Consider the following 18,824-nt stretch of genomic DNA (forward strand, 5'->3'; position numbering starts at 1 on the left):
ACTCAACATCCAGGAACCTGCAACGCTCAAGCTTAGCAAGCCGCAGCAGGCAGCCCGTTGAGACCCGAGCCACCGAAGGCGTCCTAGCCGTAAGAAGGAAGAGAAGGTGGTCAGGTCCCGCCTCGGCCGGACCCCCACCACACACTCTCGTCTCCCAGTTCCCTACAGTCAGGTGACTGGGGACTCAATTTCTGCAGTCAACGAGCCTGTTTTCAAAAGCACTCACCTGCACACAAACGCCGTTTTTACGGCGACCCAAATAAATCTCAAAAAGAGCTTTTTCTCTGTAGACAGTGTGCCCACTTCACAGTATGCACCCCTACACTCAAACACCTCCCACACAGCTCACGCGCTGTCCTGTGCCACAAATGTAATGCGCGTGCCCACTACACAGTGCACGCTGCCAAGCATAAACACTATCCCCACAGTGTTACAAGCACAAAGCAACCGGGTTACCGGGTCCCTATCACTAAGCGGCTCGCCCCCGATTCTAATTTATCCCCTGGCTTCACGGGCCTAGGCCATTCCCGGTATATTAAATTGGGTGTTGAACATAATAAAACAAGGTTATTTGCTACAGTTCGCTCACAGACCCCGGCGCTTTCGCGCCGTGGTTGAAACCTCAGTGAAAAGCAGCGTGAGTCACGTGCTCCGCGCCGAGGTATCGAAACTCTTAGAAAAGGGAGCGGTGGAAACCGTGCACCCGACACAAAGCGAGTCAGGCTTTTACAGACGCTACTTCCTCGTCCCGAAAAAGGATGGTGACCTCAGGCCCATCCCAGATCTCAGATGCTCAAGATGCGCTCGCGCACATTCACCCGGGGAATTGGTTTTTCACAGTCGACCTGAAAGATGCCTACTTTCACATTCAGATAGCACCCCATCACAGGCCATTCTTGAGATTCGCCTTCGAGGGTCAGGCTTATCAATACACAGTCCTGCCATTCGGGTTATCCCTGGCGCCTCGCACTAACACGGTAGCATAATGAGGGTCCCTACATGCAAACCGAAGCATTGAGAACTTTGTAAGTGTACAAACAGGTTAATAAGAAGATACTTTATAAAGACAGTACATTACGCGTATACAGACAGGAGCCATCTTGGAAAACAGTCTCGACGAGTCGAGCCACGAACGCTGTGCTAAGTGAGCTGGTCGATAGGAATTATCGCAGCTTAGCACAGCATTCGTGGCTCGACTTGTCGAGACTGTTTTCCAGGATGGCTCCTGTCTGTATACGCGTAATGTACTGTCTTTATAATGTATCTTCTTATTAAACTGTTTGTACACTTACAAAGTTCTCAATGCTTCAGTTTGCATGTAGGGCCCTCATTATGCTACCGTGTTAGTGTGAGGCTATTTTGAGCCTTGTTAGTGGTATTAACTAGCGATTTAATTTGACTTATTCTATGCCCCATATACTAGCATTATAAGCTAATCTGTTTTTAGAGATAAAACTCTTTACATTCGATTTTCATGAAAAAGCATCCCAGAGAATGATCTACTCGGTAACCATTTGTGTTAATTACCCCTAGGTTCATTTTTCACCGGAGTTGTCCTTTAAGACCCGATTTTCTGGTCTTCCTGTTATACACATATGAACCGTGTTCACAAGCATGTGTTATACTACATAACTATAAGGCCCGACTACGTCCGGTCATATATTCTATATTCATATGGCCCGATTCTATCTGGCCTATACATATATACTTTATGCCCTTATAGGAGGCCCACTTTGTTGGCCTCCCTGGGGCTCACTGTTACCCATCTTATGTGCCTCAGGTTCTCCTCAAGCCACAGTTTGGGTCGGTTAAGCATGCACAGCATTTTAAATGGGGTTCCCATACGCAATACAAGAGACCTCTCGAAAGGGAACGTACTCGGTTACTCACGTAACCTCGGTACCCTGAGAGAGGGAACGAGTATTGCGTAACGCGCCATGCTTGTGCTTCTCAGGGTATCGCTTCAGTCGATTTTAAACCTGAATTCCTATGGCTGATCACGGTCTTTTATAGCCTCAATATGCTAATTCTAGCGACCCCTATTGGTTCGCTCTCTCAGCCGCCTCGCCATAGGTTCCTGCAGTTGCCGCGGCTAGTGATGTTACGTCTGACACCGACGCTGCGAAGCTTGCTTCAAACTCGAAAGGTCCTTGCAATGAACCACTGCTTCGGAGCTTGTATCATTACGTCATTAGTCACGTGAAAATGAAGTCTGAAGCAAACACACTGGTTCACTCCTGTAGTGAACCACCTGACTGCTTTGACAGCCCAATTCAGTGTTGACAGGTTTGAAACCTGGCGGCTGTATTTCTTATAAAAGTGAAGCCAAACCATGGCAACACCGTAGTCGGTGTTTGGATTGGCGTTATTGTTGAGGAGAGTGGATTGAGTTTATTTCAGTGTCACCCTCTGCCATATTTCTTATTTTATTTATTTTTATTATTATTAATTAGAGAACATATGAACATTGTTACATAAAAAAATGCATCAAAGACAGAAACTTCATAAACCCTCTGCTACATTACACAAGTACAAAGCTTTCACACATGATACTGCCCTGCAAAAAAAAACCATAGAAACCATTACAGAAATTCTATTGGATTTAATGGTTTATGGGAATTTTATTGGTTGTAATGGGAATTATAGTGGTCTCTACTGATATATGTTGGGTTCTATTGGTGGGGGCATTAAATCCTAATGGAATATGTCCCAAACACACTACCAAAAATAATTCTGTAGTGGTTTAAATGGTAAAAGCCAATGGTTCCTATTGGTATTTTAATAGAAACCATTAGAATTTCTGTGATGTTTCCAACTTTTTTTAAGCTGGTCTGATCTTCTGTCCTTGTCTAAATAAATAATTACACACACACACACACATCATGCTTAATGTTTTATTATCAAGGTGAACACATGCAATTCATCAGTATCTGTAAAATTCACCTAAATGAGTTTCACAGCACTAACACTGTTTCAGCTTTGATCGCCTCAGTAAACACGTAATAAACGGGGCGTTAACATATAAGCCTACTTGCATTTTATGGTTGTCAGCTTTGTTGCATTACATTTACTTCACCAGGAGATGGTGCTGCAATTTCTATCTGAATGAAGCTTCGAGTAATGAACCATTTTCGACACAATTGTATCAGAAAGCAATAATGCTTCGAAACGCTTCATTTGGCCATCGCTAGCCGCAGCACAGCCAATCAGCGCGCAGCTCGCCGCACTGCGTTTTACATAGACACTTTATAGAATAAAGTTTTTGCTTCATATTCTCGAGAAAAGGAGTTTTCCCATACGCAATATTCGTTCCCTCTCTCAGGGAACCGAGGTTACGTGAGTAACCGAGTACGTTTTATTCAGTAACTCAAAGTAGAAAGCCAAATGTGAGACAGTTGTGTCAGCCATAAACAATACCAGACGACAGAGAACTGAAAAGACTGCAACTTAAATACATGATAAATGAGGGAAATTATAAACACCTGTGCATTTCAAATGAATCGCCATGACAACTGATAAGTAGTGTGAAATTTGAACAAAGGAAACATGTGACTAAAAATAACAAACTAAAAGTCCAGGAGAATTAAACTACGATGAAAACAGCATCCAAACAGAACAGAACTGTAACACAGGCAATTGCACAGGAACATATAGTATATTTAAGTTGTAGGGTGATTTCAGGGTGATTGGGACACTTTTTCCAGGTCATCTCAATGGCAAAAAGTGTCCCAATCACCCTGAATTCACCCTTACTTAAATGTACTTGGAATAGTTCCACTTTAGCACAAACAAGTATATTTAATTCAATTTTAGTTGAACTTCAGCACTGCTTTTGGACAACTAAAATGCATTTAGTACAAAATATGTTGTTCCACTTTAACAGACCTTAAGTATACCAATTTATAGTGTGTCACAAATACATTTAGTTATACTAAAGTAGATACAAATAAATTGTGCTTATGTATACTATTTTTTTCATTAAGGAAACTACCCAGGTCTGGACACTTGAGGAATGCAAACAAAAATATTACCAGATTATTACAATTAATGGCAAAAAGAAATGTAAACTGATATTTACTACTAGCACACATAAGCAAAAGATACATTTTGCTCCTTGCTGAAAATTCCTCACAGTAAGTTCTGTCATAGTGTGACACTTCGTTAATTTCTTATTTTATCACAGACTCAAGACCACAAATAATTCACCTGCAGTTAAATACATTTGCATAATTAAAAGTAATGTATGAAAGTATTGCTTTAAACATTTATTAAATCCCTTTCCTAGGCGATTATGCTCAACTTGCTCTTAAAATTGACTTTTTGGAGAATGGAGTCTACAAGATCCCCATTATAATCACTGACTCTGGTAAGATGCCATTGTCCAACACCTCATATCTGCGAGTGAAGGTCTGTCAGTGTGATCATAATGGAGACTGCACTGACCAGGAGCGCATCATCGCTGGGCTCAGCACAGGAGTGATTATTACCCTCCTGCTCTGTATCATCACCCTCCTCAGTGAGTCACATATGCCACATTTACAGGTGAATCTCATGAAATCTGTCAATCACATGTCCAAAACACATTTCTCCCAATATAAGGAACTAAAAATTATATTTTGCTTAAAAACAAATCTCATTCTCATTACAGTTATGAAAAAAATGTGTAATATTTAAATGAGTACATTTATACAGCATCTAAACATTTGTTCTGCTTTTAATTAAAAGGCAAGCACCAAATGTACAAAAGAGACCTGGAGACCTATTGTATCAATGTTCGTTTTCTGCTGTTGAAGAATATGGCAGCCAATAGAACCATACATGGGAGAGTTATGATATTTGGGACACAGGTCAGGAAAGTCTGAACATGTAAAAGTACTTGAGAACTTTTGGCCAGTGGCCAATGTTCCCATTTAACAGTGAGAATAAGTAATGATCTAATTTTAACAAATGTATTGCCAAGATGCCAAAAAGGCAATGCTTTGACATGAAACATGCTGTATTAAGTCAAACTTTATGCTACTGGCATAACAAAAACATACGGACCCATTGCATTATGCTAATTTGCAGGGTATTGTGCATAATTATATTAATTAATAATTACATTTTAATTGTGAATATAGTGTTACAAAGCAAAATACCTTTCTTGAGATTCACCCTTTCAGTAGTATTTGTGTACAGATGTCAGTGCTGATGAGGAAAATAAATGTTTTCTTATATTTCTATTAATAACTTTCTCTCTCTGTAGTCCTTGTGTTGTTGTTCTTTGTGTGGATGAAGAGGAGAGATAAAGAACGACTAGCCAAGCAGCTGCTGATTGACCCGGAGGAGGACATCAGAGACAATATCCTGAAATATGATGAAGAGGGAGGAGGGGAGGAAGACCAGGTACTGTCCACTAACCCTAACTGCCTTAACTAAAAAGACTTTTAGCATTTTTAGATTTGAATTAAAAAAAAAAAATTAGCCCCTTTTTCTTGGTATAACCGCAAGGAAAAACATCAGTGACCCTTTAAAATTAATATTATAAAGGAGGGGGGCATATTTCAAATGTCACAATACGACTTAGCCACTTAAACTCTGCAGACCCTGTACAGGGACCGGAATGACATCATCATGTATATACTATAAATTTTAAATGTCTGTGGAGGAGCTTTGACCTCATATGTGGTACCATTTGAAAGCTTGGAGTCTCTACTTTCTGGAGATAGCATCACTTTAGCATTTGTTTTACACAAAGTAACTTATTTACACTAAATTACTCTGGTATCATTTCCGTATGGATTTGGCCTACCCAAATTGAAAAGCTTCCCATACCCACATACAGTGGTCTAAATTCAAAATGTTGGTGTCATTTTACAGGAAACCCTTTGAAGTTACATAAAACACTGCTAAAAGTGATAAACATCTAAGTGTATGTTGTCTGAGCAGTAATAACCCCCCCAAAAAAGAGACGCTTTTAAATTTTTTTGGTTATAAATTCATTTTTGAAAGTGTGTAACTCAGGCCCTGTGTGCTCTAGCACCCTGCAGACAGTTTGGGCTGTTTTCACTAAATTCCAGAAAATACTGGAAAAAGATTGTTTTCTGCATCATGTATGCAATATTTATTCAAATGAATCTAAATGGAGGAATTTGACCTTTTTTATGTAATTTCCATCTGCCTCCATAAAAACCTTACATAATGAACCGTTATGTTTTTATTACCTTAGAATTAACCATTTCTCTACATACACCGCGGGTCCCCTTACAGTGAAATCGCCGTTTTGCACCATCATGTTTCTACAGTAGCACTAAATGGACAAACGACTCTATAGAGTGGTAGTCACTCTGCTCTCTCCGACAACAACATTTTTGTACTGTGTCGGCCACCGTAGCTTCTCTATGTGCTTCGAAAGAGAGGTGTGAGCGGTGGACGGTTGCAATTCACAACCCCGCCGCTAGATGCCGCTAAAATATACACAGTGCACCTTTAAAGGTGTCATGAACTGGCTTTTTACTTTTTTTTATACTGTTGTCTGAGGTCAACTTATGACGTTTGTGTGGTTTTTACATTCAAAAACATCATAATGAATAAGTAATAGGCTATTTTCTACCCTGGTTTTGAGCCTCTCTGAAAAACACTCGGATTTGATGGGCATGCCACACTGAACACTTGGAAATAAACGCCCATGGTAAGGATTGGATAAGATTTGCATATTTAATGAGCTTCAGCTACCGTCAGTCCCAGGAATCGTCTGGGGGAAATGCTCAGAGGACTCGCAAAATATCAACAAACACAATGATTAAATCACACACACACTCTCGCGGACACACACACTCACTCGCGCGGACACACACACTCACTCACTCACTCACTCACTCGTGCGGACACACACACTCACTCGCGCGGGCGGGCGGACACACACTCACTCACTGGCGCAGGCGGACACACACTCACTCACTCACACTCACTCACTCGCGTCGCGTGGACACACACACTCGCGTGGATGCAGAGACACACATACTCGCGACTGGCCCATAACGTTACAATTCCGATCACGAGTGAACCAATTCAATAACACCTTCTCCACCCTGTGACAGCGTGCTAAGGTAAGTAATCAATAGATTTCCAATGATCTGTAATGTTATGCAAAACGAACACATAGCCTATAAAAAAAACGTTTTAGCCTACTCACATAAGTGTGTGTTCAGAAGGAAGCTTATGAAGGGACAATCCTTAGCTCACGAGTCGGTGGGCGGGGCTACAGAAGCATATTTATCTGTAGAGGTGGCGTCTAGGTCCTGTTACGTAAGAGATCCGCATATTCTGAGAGCTCTTGTTTTCTGGGCCTGGTGTCAATAAAAGCTTTTCTTTGACTATCAAGGAAGTTTTCAGCTCTGAAACTTACAGGATATTCCTATATTACCATGACCTTTTATATATCAAAGCTCAAGGGAAAGTTGATTTCTCAGTTCATCACCCCTTTAAAATGCAATGTCAAGTCAGAAACTCAGAACGTGATGTTTGTGTTAATATCTCTTTCCCCATCAGGTTAGAAACATAGAATCTAGTAGTGTCCTCCCATAGGGCTACATTTATTACTTTCCAATGAGGAGAAGATTGGAATCTGTGGGAATATTTCAGAAAGATCCTAACTTTAGAATCCTATCATATCTGTTTGAGAACCATGGCCATTTCAGTTAGAACCTTAAGTTAGGACAGAATGACATTTCTTAAGGGCATTATATTATTTTAACTGCGGATAGGAAAATGGTATTACAGAAGCTTCCTAACTGTAATACAAATTTGTGAAATCCTAAATTAACTTGACAGATCTTAACTAATCAGAACTTCTTAACTGGTGTAAGAAGTAGGCAGAGTGTTTCCCACCCTATTAGGGAACCTCTATTTCCATAGCATAAAGAACAGAGTTCTCTAACATACCTCTCCATTATTACTTTAATAAATCTCTTTTAAATTATTAAGCACTGTGCGGAATACATAAATTCCAAACATATTGAAAAATAGTTGAATTATCACTGATGCATTAATTTATACATTTATAGGTCAACTCCTTTGCACTGTTGTGTCAAAAGTAACTAGGCGTCACTATATCGGCGCGCAGAGTACTCCATAGATTTCAGTTGTTTGCCCAATGCGTCAGATTTGACATTCATTTGATTTCATCAAAAGCAGACATGATTTTATGAATATTTATAGGCTACTTTTATATTTTGGAGCAACTAACCCCACTCCTACCCTAAACCTACCCATTTCTAAACAATATAAAACACGTAACAGGCTAACAAAAGTACAGTCACAGGTATTTATTGCAAAAACTGACCAAAACAGTATAAAAGTATTAACTCATGTTGCATTCCAAGTCTTCTGAAGTCATACGATATCTTCATTTAAAGAACAGAGTTGATCTTAATGTTTTAATCACTGAAATGATGATCCAGCCGCTCCGTGAACGTAACGCACTCATTCATATCTCATTCAAATTATACACACGACTCTTTGGCATGACGCGATCAGTCACGAGACACACGAGAGCCAATGACATTTTACAATCAAAGCTGACGTAATGACGCAATTGGTCACGAGACATACGAGAGCCAATGCAGTTTCACTATGAAATCTGACATAACATTTCTTCAGGCGGCAATTTTTAAAATTTGAATGTGTGCATGATCTTCGGTGGATGGAGACGCTGATCGCTTTTGGGGATTTTCTTCACACAAATCAATCGTTTGGCCTTGGAACATTTGGAATATTTGTACTTTTTAAATAAATTGTGCATGCAGTCGTATCTGCCTGTTTTATCCTGTATTTTATATCATATAATTGTAACATAAGTCCACTGATGGCAAGCGAAGATGAACCCAAGTGCAGTTTATTAAATCCAAAATATGAACATAAATCCAATAATCCAAAGTGAGCAAACAGAAACAACGACTTGACTTGACTTGACTTGACTTGACTTATGAACTGACTTGACAGAGGTAACAATACCTGACACATGGCAAACATAAGGTTATAAATACACAAAGACTAATGACTAAACAAGACACACCTGTGACCAATCAAGACGGATGCCAACCGCCAATAAAAAATTAAAGAAGAAGAAGCAGACCGGGAGGGTGGTTTTGGGTGAGGGATGGTGGGCCAGGCCCGTGCAGGGGAACAGGACATGGACCCAGGCAGGGCATAGACGGGTCTGGGAGCATGGGCGGACCTGGGCCGTGGAGCGTGGGCGGACCAGGACCGTGGATTGTGGACGGACCTGGGCCGTGGAGGGTGGGCGGTTCAGGGACCCATTGTGGCTCGGGCAGTTCTTGGAGCCATGGCGGCTCGGGCAGTTCAGGGGGCCACAGAGGCACGGCAATTTCTTGGGCGGAGCTATGGGGTCATGGTCTGGAACTGTCTCTGGGCGCTGGTCAGTGGCTGGAGCAATCTCTGGATGCTGGTCAGTGGCTGGAGCCGTCTGGATGTTGAAAATTGACTAATAGATGCTGTTCTTCTTACGATGTAACAAGTTGTTATGGGCTGTTATGGGAAGTGTTCCCGGTTCTGTCTGACCTAATTTATGCAGCCTACAATTATTTTACAATATTTGAATTATAGAAATGTATGATGTGTTGTGTATGCCAGGTTAAAGAGATGTGTTTTAATGTGTTTAATTATTATCAACTGGCCAGAATGTGGAGATCTATGTGTTAAGAGCTCGCTCGAGTGCTGGGGAGCTAAACCATTTAGCGCTTTGTAAGTAATAAGCAAGATATTAAAATGTATACAATGTTTAATAGGGAGCCAGTGCAGTGTTGACAGAACTGGGCTAATATGATCATACATCCTGGTTCTAGTAAGAACTCTAGCTGCTGCGTTTTGGACCAGCTGGAGTTTGTTTATTAAGTGTACAGGGCAACCACCCAGTAGAGCATTAAAATAATCTAGCCTTGACCTTTGTCATTAAGAGCATTCATTTATATATATTTTTCAAGATGGAAGAATGCGGTATTACAGATGTTAGAAAGACATCCATCAAGTGTTAGACAATATGAGACAAATAGTGTGCGCTTTCAGATTTTTCAGCCTCTGTGGACTTTTTTCTGAAGCATGCCACAAAAATACAACGAAACTCAGTGTATACTGATCCCACAGACATAAGGAGTATTGGACAACAAATATTCTTTTGATAATGTAATCTGTATGAAACCAACGAGAGGTACAGACTTCGCCATTTGTTAAGTGTTGTAGTTTAGTTTTTTCATTTTTATTTAGTTCATTTAATCTAATATCTCTGTTGTCTATTTTTAGTCTCATATGGTCCTCATATCTCATCATGGTCCTGAAGGAATGTTATTTTCTTTCACTGTGTTGCTGTATATGGTTGAAACTACAAATAAAGCCATTCTAACTAATGTTTTGTCTAAAACCGAATGCATTTGGTGGTCAACTTCTTATCCAATGAGACATTTTTCTTATGTGGATGTGTGCAAAGGATATCTTCTTTCCTGCCCTGTAAGAAGTGTTGGCACTGCAGTTGTCTTTATGTTAATTTACCAAGATCTAATCACAGTGTGGCACATCTTTCTCCACACTAGCAGTCACCCTGCTATAAACTGGGCCCTGGAACTTCACTGTTGTTCACTGCACATGTATAGAGGTAAATGCAGAATGAAATAGAGCCTGATTGCTGAAAGTTGTGAGAATGATTACACACAAATGTTTGGATGAAGAAAATACTGAACCATAGGAAATAAAAAACACACATAATATCACATAATACATTTGTTTGTCCATATAACAACAATATCTGTCATAACATGACAGAGATTTGAAAAAGAATAATACTAACTCCAGTTGCAACAAAAGAAGTGGTCTAAGCATCAACATTGCTCTTCTCCATAAACAAAAGTAAACAAACGTCTTCTGCTTACGCATCGCTCCTATTGTCGATACCACACCAGTGCTTTGGCTATGTGCTTGCAGAACAACACAGACACACCAACACAGTTCTCTAATGCTTTTCAACTTAGCATCTTTCTGCACTTTTGTGTTTGCAAACAGGATTATGACCTGAGCCAGCTGCAGCAGCCAGATACAGAGATTGATGTCATCAAGCCCATAGGCATCCGCAGGTTTGATGAGAGACCTCTGCATCCCGAGCCCCATTACCCTGTCAGATCAACTGCACCTCATCCTGGAGATATTGGAGATTTCATCAGTGAGGTGAAGTAGCACTATACAAGCATCAAACAAACAAAATACTATTAAAAATAGTTGTTAAAAAAAGAAGAAAACAGTTGAAAACTACAGATTGTCTAATGGTACAGCAGGTATGTTCATAAATGTTTCAGGTGATGTGTCGTTGCTAGTACTGACATATTTTGAGACGCTCAGGGCCGTTTCTGACTTCAGGTGCCCTAGGTGAGATCACTTATTCTCAAGGGAGATGGTGACTGGTGGGCGGCAGTGAGGGGGGTTTGGGTGTAATGCTTTCAACTTTCCACTGGGGCAGAAAACAACCCTGTGCCAACTTATGTGTAAAACAAGGATTTAATGGTGTAGGGTGTATTTCACTGAATAGGTTGAGTGTTTGAGATAATAGTTGTATCTCAAATTACTTGAACTTCAAATTACTACTGTAGTCTCTTTAATTAAAACATGTCTCTGTAAACTTTTGTTGATGCTAGGATAAAAGGTAATCAGGGAACCAATGCCTTAAGGCAAATATGAAGTGAAATTATTGTTTAGCATCTCACTTTTCCAAGTCATTGCGGAAATGGTCTTATTCACTTAAATCAGGGCTTTTTTCTAGCAAGAGTCCAAAAATGTCAACGTTTCTTTAGACATATGTCTTATGTTTGTGTGAGTACCTCAATGGACTTCACTGAGAGAGAGGCGGCAGATCGCGCATAATGTTTGTTTTCTTTCTTTAGCAAAAAGCACAACATTTCGTTTTTTCTGAGTGTGTACACAACTAAAAGTAGAAACTTAACAGATTCTAATTATGGATAACACTTACCTGTATGACCAAAATCGACAGAGTATTTTGAGTCTCTTTCACACTGATAAGAAAAAAAACATGTTGGTCACGCCGGCGCGACCATCAACCTCTAGGGGTTAAGGCAGCCCACTGTAATGCTTGAATGTGGACATCACCATCTCAATAGGGTAGGTTTAGGTATAAAACAACCGTAAACATAAAAATAAAGCAAATGAATGCTCATGCATCTTCCCCTCTGCCGTAGCAGATTAAATTGTATAAAACTAGTATGTTTGCATGGTGTTCTTCTTAAAATTGTATGTATTTAGCCCTATGTGACATGTTTTTGTATTCTTTGTCAACACTCATTTTGTCTTTCCTTATTTTGAAATACTATGCTTTACCCTTCTCAGATGATGATGTGCATTTTATTCATGAACTATTCGTTTTTTCCGTTGGTAAAGTTAACTGGTACTTTGTGCATTGTCTTTGCAGGGTCTGAGGGCTGCTGATAATGATCCTACTGCTCCACCGTATGACTCTCTGTTAGTGTTTGACTACGACGGTAACGGCTCGACTGCAGGATCACTCAGCTCCATCAACTCTTCCAGCAGTGATGGAGACCAGGACTACGATTACCTCAAAAACTGGGGTCCCCGCTTCACCAAACTAGCGGACATGTATGATGGCACAGATGAGTGAAAGACAGGGAAAGAGGGAAACACCACAGCTCTTTTCCTCATTTCAGATGAAAGCTGCAGAAATGGGTTTTAAAGGATCAATACAAGCAAATACAACATCGCAAAGCTAAATGTTGAAAAGTAACTCAAGGCTTAAAGTATTAGTTATGCATTTATGTGGAACACTTTCAGAGTATGATACCCATTACACTTGAACTTTACAGTATAGAAGCACAGGGATTTAATGTGCCTTTTTGTACATTTTTGGGATCTGAATGATTTATGTTCAAGGCTTTAATTATACTGACTTGAGTGATTTTGAGATTTAAGAATGTGTTCATCTATGATACAAATGATCATGCTTTTTTTTTGCTTACAAACTGTTTTTCAAAAGGATTATTTAACTTTTTTTCACACAATGAAGAGTCGCTGGTAGAACAGACACATTTCAAGACACTATTCAGTTCACTGGATTATTAGGCTATTTGTTCAACAACAATTTAACATATGCACATAGTTTGAAATAAAAAAAAAGTTATAACTGAAATGTTTGTAACTTTCCTACATTAATTGTGGTTACATTACATTGCATGTACACATAAGTTTGTGCTTCACAGTAAAGAAAATTTGACTTTATTCATTAAAGAGCAGAATGAATTTCTAAATGACTTGTAAATAGTTTTATTTCCTAGCAATTATTTCCTAGTGTAACTGGTTTTTCAAAAATGTATTTAAAAAAACTTTGTTGTTTTATAGATATGACAGCTTAGGGTTGGTTGTCTTTTCTAAACCATTTAAAGTATGTGCATAGTTGTGGTATCTTTGGAAAGAAAAATTAAAGTTCACCATTTGAACTTTATTTTTCAAGTTTTTCAGTATTGACATGCTAAAAAGCTGAAGTATATTGGAATGGAAATGTTTTTGCATAACATCTTTTTATTAGTGCTGCCAAAATTCAGTTTAACGTGTTATAAATATTTAACGCAGCATCCGATTTTTCTGTCATCCTTTGGCCAGCGTTATATTATATTATCACGCTCTTATTCATACAAATGCTTTTAAACCATTCAAACACAACAAGACAAAAGACAACGAGTTGTCTGTGAATGTCCGGACTTTGACACACACAACGCACAGAAAGACATGCACCAGAATCGAGTTCTCTTTCACGCTTGAATGAACAATAACCAAGCGGCAACAGCCCGCAGTTTCTCCTGAAGCCAATACGGATGACATATACTGCAATTCATCGACTGGCCACTAGGGACAGGCTCCAGAAGGGAGCAGAATCTCATTGAGCCCCATGTTAAAATACCCAACTTTACAGCAGATTAAAACATGTTTACAGCCTGGTACAAATTTTGGTTTGGTCTATACGGCTAATTTTGCCCTTCATGACAACTGTGAGGGGGGTGAATTGTTTTATAACTCATTCGTTTACATTATATAAAGAATTAAAGTTCTGCATAATTAAGGGCGTGGCCACTTCGAGTGACAGGTGGATAGCCATTTATCTGCTGTCTGTTAGTCATTGCGCCACTTCAGCTCCGCCCACGTCCCGCCTTTTTGACCATTTTCTGTTATCCGGGAGTGACGCGCAATGACGCTCTGCCAAGATGGCGACGGCCATCTCGTCCATACTTTGCGCTTCAGAACGGCTCTTCAGAATCCTATGGGTGACGTCACGGACACTATGTCCATATTTTTTTACAGTCTATGACAAAAACACACAGAATCATGCCAAAATGCTGTTTGGTCGAGTATTCTCATAAGAACAGTCTTAAATGAGTTAAATAACGTTTTAACCCTTTCACACGTAAGTTTAAAATATTCTGGCTGACCCCCCAAGCGTGAGTTTTTCTAGGTGACCATTATTTAGAATGTATTACTTTATTGTTTCCATGGTGATGCGTCATTGCTTGTCACATGATACACTGCAGTCACATTATAGTGCTGTATGACTGATGCTTATATTTAATTTTTCCTTTTTTATTAAAATATTCCCAAATTTGTTACCTATAGCATGAAATATCTGATATTCTGATTGTCAAATATGGGCAAGTGGATGTGTTTTGTTGTTTAAACACCTTTATAACGATCGCGTTAGTTAAGCTATATGCGAAGGGTGCCGCCATTTTAGTTTGTGTCGCAGTTCAGAGAATCGGATCTTGTTGTCTAATTGTAATGGAAAGGATTATTATTGTCGCTTCCATAGACATCAGTGTGTATTTTACAAACTCTAACTGCATGGTTTTGCTGGTACTGTATATTTAAATGTCTGAAATTTAAAATAAACTATATGCGGTTGAAAACACTGAATAGTTGTTGTACGACAAGCTCTGAGTACATCTGACTCTGGCTCAGCGCCAGCCAAAGCGCAAAAGCACATTTGAATTTAGCAGTTGATCACATGATGCACTGAACGTTCTAATCACACCGGTGTGATCGTACACTCCAGGGACCAGCCAAGACTGATCATCACACCGGCACGATCGTACTTGCGAAAGGGTTAAATGAACTTAAAGAGCTGTGAGAAAATGAGATGTACGTGATCCGCGTCATGTTCGGCAGCGGCAGATCTTAAAGTGACAGCAGCCACTAATACGGTCTGTCATTAATGTTGATCAAAGAACAAAGGCCACAGAGAAATTTGTAGCTTTAATAAGGATTAATCTATATTCAATTTATTATTTATGCAGTGCAGACTGTTTGATATCTTTATTCATATATAGGAACAGAGCGGATCGGACAGAAACTACTCTTTCGGACTGACCAAGTAGCAGAATTTCACAGAAATCCCAAATCAACACGTAAGATATCAGACGATATGTCATTTGAGGCTCTATCCAGTCTGAGCTAACTAACAAAATCCCACAGCTAAGTACTTTATGGCCATGCAAACATTCAAGAGATGATCCTAAAGGAAGAACGTGTCACCGTTAGGCAGTTAATCAAAGACTAATGATCAAAAGAACAGACTTTGCGACTTGCACAAAGAAAACCACAAAGATAACGGCAGAAGTTGTTTGATCACACGACAGATATACAAAATAGACCTTCTTCTTCTCAAAGACCCTAGCAGCACCTTTTTTGTTTATTAAAAAAATGGCTAAACTACGATTTATGACACATTTAAGAAAGAAAACCGTCTTGACAAAGATGACAGGATGCCATGACACTTCTGTTGTTTGAAAGTGAACTAACAGAATATGATATTATTAACATTAATTCAAAACCCATTCAACTCCGACTTGTTTAGAACAGACATCAGCCATACAAGGTAAGCTATGGGTAGGTTTTTAGTCTGGCCCACCATGGCATAGCTATGCAATATTTGCATGTAATATTTGTGAGCAAGTGGTTTTCTGAAATGTACATAAGCCACATGTACTGTATTAACAATGGCAGGTTGTCGATACAGGACTTGGACATTGTGATTTCTCTTCGCGATATAGTTCTCAGGACTCGGGTTGGATCTCTCTCCTGCTTTGTTTTCATGTTTCAATTTTTTTTCCACGTTGCAGCCCCTCACACTTGATTGCACGGAGCTTAATGCTTATAGGTGAAGTACTTAATTTCTGCGACACTAGTAGCACTAGCGGAATTAAAAAAAAAAAAATCAATCTTGCAAACAGTTCTTCCACGCGTTGCACTCAAACATCACAAACAAAGCTCGTACAAGGGCTTAAGAAGGCATCCAGATGTAGAAGTAGACTATATTAAAAGACAATAGACAATAAAAGGTCCAATATATGAGGAATACTTTTAGTTGTGTTGCTATGTTTCAATCAGATTTTTCTTCCAAATTAAGGGGTAATGCAAATTATTCTAGCCCACCCACACTATTAGAGGCCCACCCATCATCCACTTTCTGCCAACGCCACTGTCCGCTACAGAGCTGACAATTACCATTAGTAATTTCCTCTGTCGTAAAATAAGCAACTCTTTTAAAACTCCCTATAAATTAATTAATAATTCCCTTTGAGCTAAATTGACCTTATACCTACCTGTTAGACAGAAGGCCACAGGTAATTATGACATTTATTATAATGGGATTATGTAAAAATTGTTTTAAATTCACTTAAATTAAAATACATTTTAAAGCCTAATAAATGTTGAAATTGATATAGCTTTCAATTATACTGTAATGTTGAATGTCTATCATTAATGTTTTTTAACATTCATTTTTTAACATTAAAAAATCTACTATTTTTACAGACATCAGTAGCTGGATTAGTGATATTGGAGAGTAAATTATTATTACAAATAAATTATTACAATATAAAAATACTAAAAACATTGATGTTTTTAATCATGGTTAATTACAGAAAAAATGTGTGATTAAAGGGATAGTTCGCCCAAAAATGAAAATTAGCCCATAATTTACTCACCTTCAAGTCATCCTAGGTGTATATGACATTCTTCTTTCAGACGAATAAAATCGGAGTTATATTACAAAAGTCCAGGCTAATCCAAGCATCAGAATTGTATTAATAGTTGCTCTGTTTTTGAAGTCCATAAAAAGTGCATCTGCCCATCAAATAACGGGTGTTAATAGGCAAGGCAAGGCAAGGCAAGTTTATTTGTATAGCACATTTCATACACAGTGGCAATTCAAAGTGCTTTACACAGAAATGAAATAAAAATATTACAGTTATAATAGGAATTTAAAGAAATAAAAAATAAAGAAAATATTGAAAGATAAAAATAAAGAGTATAATTAAAAATAAAAATAAAAACAGGGTTAAATTTAAGCATATAAATTAAAATGCAAGCAGTTCGGACAAAGCACGTACAGTGGCACAGCTCATTCAGTAAATGCACAGCTAAACAGATGTGTTTTGAGTCTGGATTTGAAAGTGGCTACTGTTGGAGCACATCTGATCTGTTCAGGAAGCTGGTTCCAGCTACGGCTGGCATAATAGCTAAACGCAGACTCTCCTTGCTTTGAGTGAACCCTTGGTATTTCTAATTGACTTGATCCTGATGATCTGAGTGATCTGTTGGGTTTGTATTTAATCAGCATATCTGCAATGTATTGAGGTCCTAGGTCATTGAGTGATTTATATACAAGTAATAGCACTTTAAAATCGATCCTAAATGTAACTGGAAGCCAGTGTAAAGATCTGAGGACTGGTGTGATATGGTCATATTTTCTGGTTCGGCTCAGGATCCTGGCAGCAGCGTTCTGTATGAGCTGCAGCTGTCTAATGGTCTTTTTGGGAAGGCCGGTGAGAAGACCATTACAATAGTCCACCCTACTGGTAATAAAAGCATGAACGAGTTTCTCTAAGTCTTGCCTGGAAACAAAGCATCTAATTCTTGATATATTTTTGAGATGATAGTAAGCGGATTTAGTTATTGCTTTGACATGACTATTGAAACTCAGGTCTGACTCCAAAATCACACCAAGATTCCTGACTTGATTTTTTGATTTCAGGCCTTTAGCCTCAAGATATGCATTCACCTTCAGAATTTCATCTTTGTTTCCAAATGTAGTAATTTCAGTTTTGTCTTTGTTTAACTGAAGAAAGTTTTGGCACATCCAACTGTTAACTTCATCAATGCATTTACATAGAGAGTCAATGGGGCTGTAGTCATTAGGTGATAATAAAGGCCTTCTGAAGTGAATCGATGCGTTTGTGTAAGAAAAATATCCATATTTAAAACTTTACAAAGTACACTTTCGGCCGACTGCCTTCCCTGTTCAATTTATGGAAAAATTGTTGAAAGTTCCCCTGCCGATCGAAAGACTAACGCGACCAGGTACGCTCGTCATGATGTCACGTATGCATCTTGAGTTTCACTCTCAACATTCAACACTTTTCCACAGAAGGCGTTCGGACGAAAGTTTACTTGATAAAGTTTTAAATATGGATATTTTTCTTACACAAACGCATCGATTCGCTTCAGAAGGCCTTTATTAACACCCCGGAGCCGCGTGGAGCAGTTATTTGATGGGCAGATGCACTTTTTATGGACTTCAAAAACTATAAATCCAATTCTAATGCTTGGATTAGCCTGGACTTTTGTAATATAACTCTCTCGTCTGAAAGAGGAATGTCATATACACCAAGGATGACTTGAGGGTGAGTAAATTATGGGCTAAGTTTCATTTTTGGGTGAACTATCCCTTTAATAAGTTATATTTTTAATCGTTTGACAGCACTACT

General features: G+C 38.9%; 1 protein-coding gene across 3 annotated transcripts in view; it reads left to right on the forward strand.

Moving 5' to 3' along the window:
* Positions 1-13,640, forward strand: part of LOC307127455 (cadherin-2) — a 94,664-nt gene extending 81,024 nt beyond the window's left edge. For 2 of the 3 annotated variants that reach the window (XM_079818678.1, XM_079818679.1), the window contains 4 exons: positions 4,286-4,516; positions 5,246-5,385; positions 11,053-11,214; positions 12,467-13,640. In XM_079818678.1, the coding sequence (XP_079674804.1) occupies positions 4,286-4,516; positions 5,246-5,385; positions 11,053-11,214; positions 12,467-12,673 (740 nt within the window). In that variant the 3' untranslated portion in view covers positions 12,674-13,640. Of the gene's footprint in view, positions 1-4,285; positions 4,543-5,245; positions 5,386-11,052; positions 11,215-12,466 lie in introns of all 3 variants that reach the window. The other variant, XR_013816643.1, reaches the window with a different exon arrangement.
* The last annotated feature ends 5,184 nt before the right edge of the window (positions 13,641-18,824 follow it).

The sequence above is a fragment of the Gobio gobio genome (genome assembly GCF_949357685.1).
Source record: "Gobio gobio genome assembly, chromosome: 6".
In the NCBI taxonomy this organism is placed as follows: Eukaryota; Metazoa; Chordata; class Actinopteri; order Cypriniformes; family Gobionidae; genus Gobio; species Gobio gobio.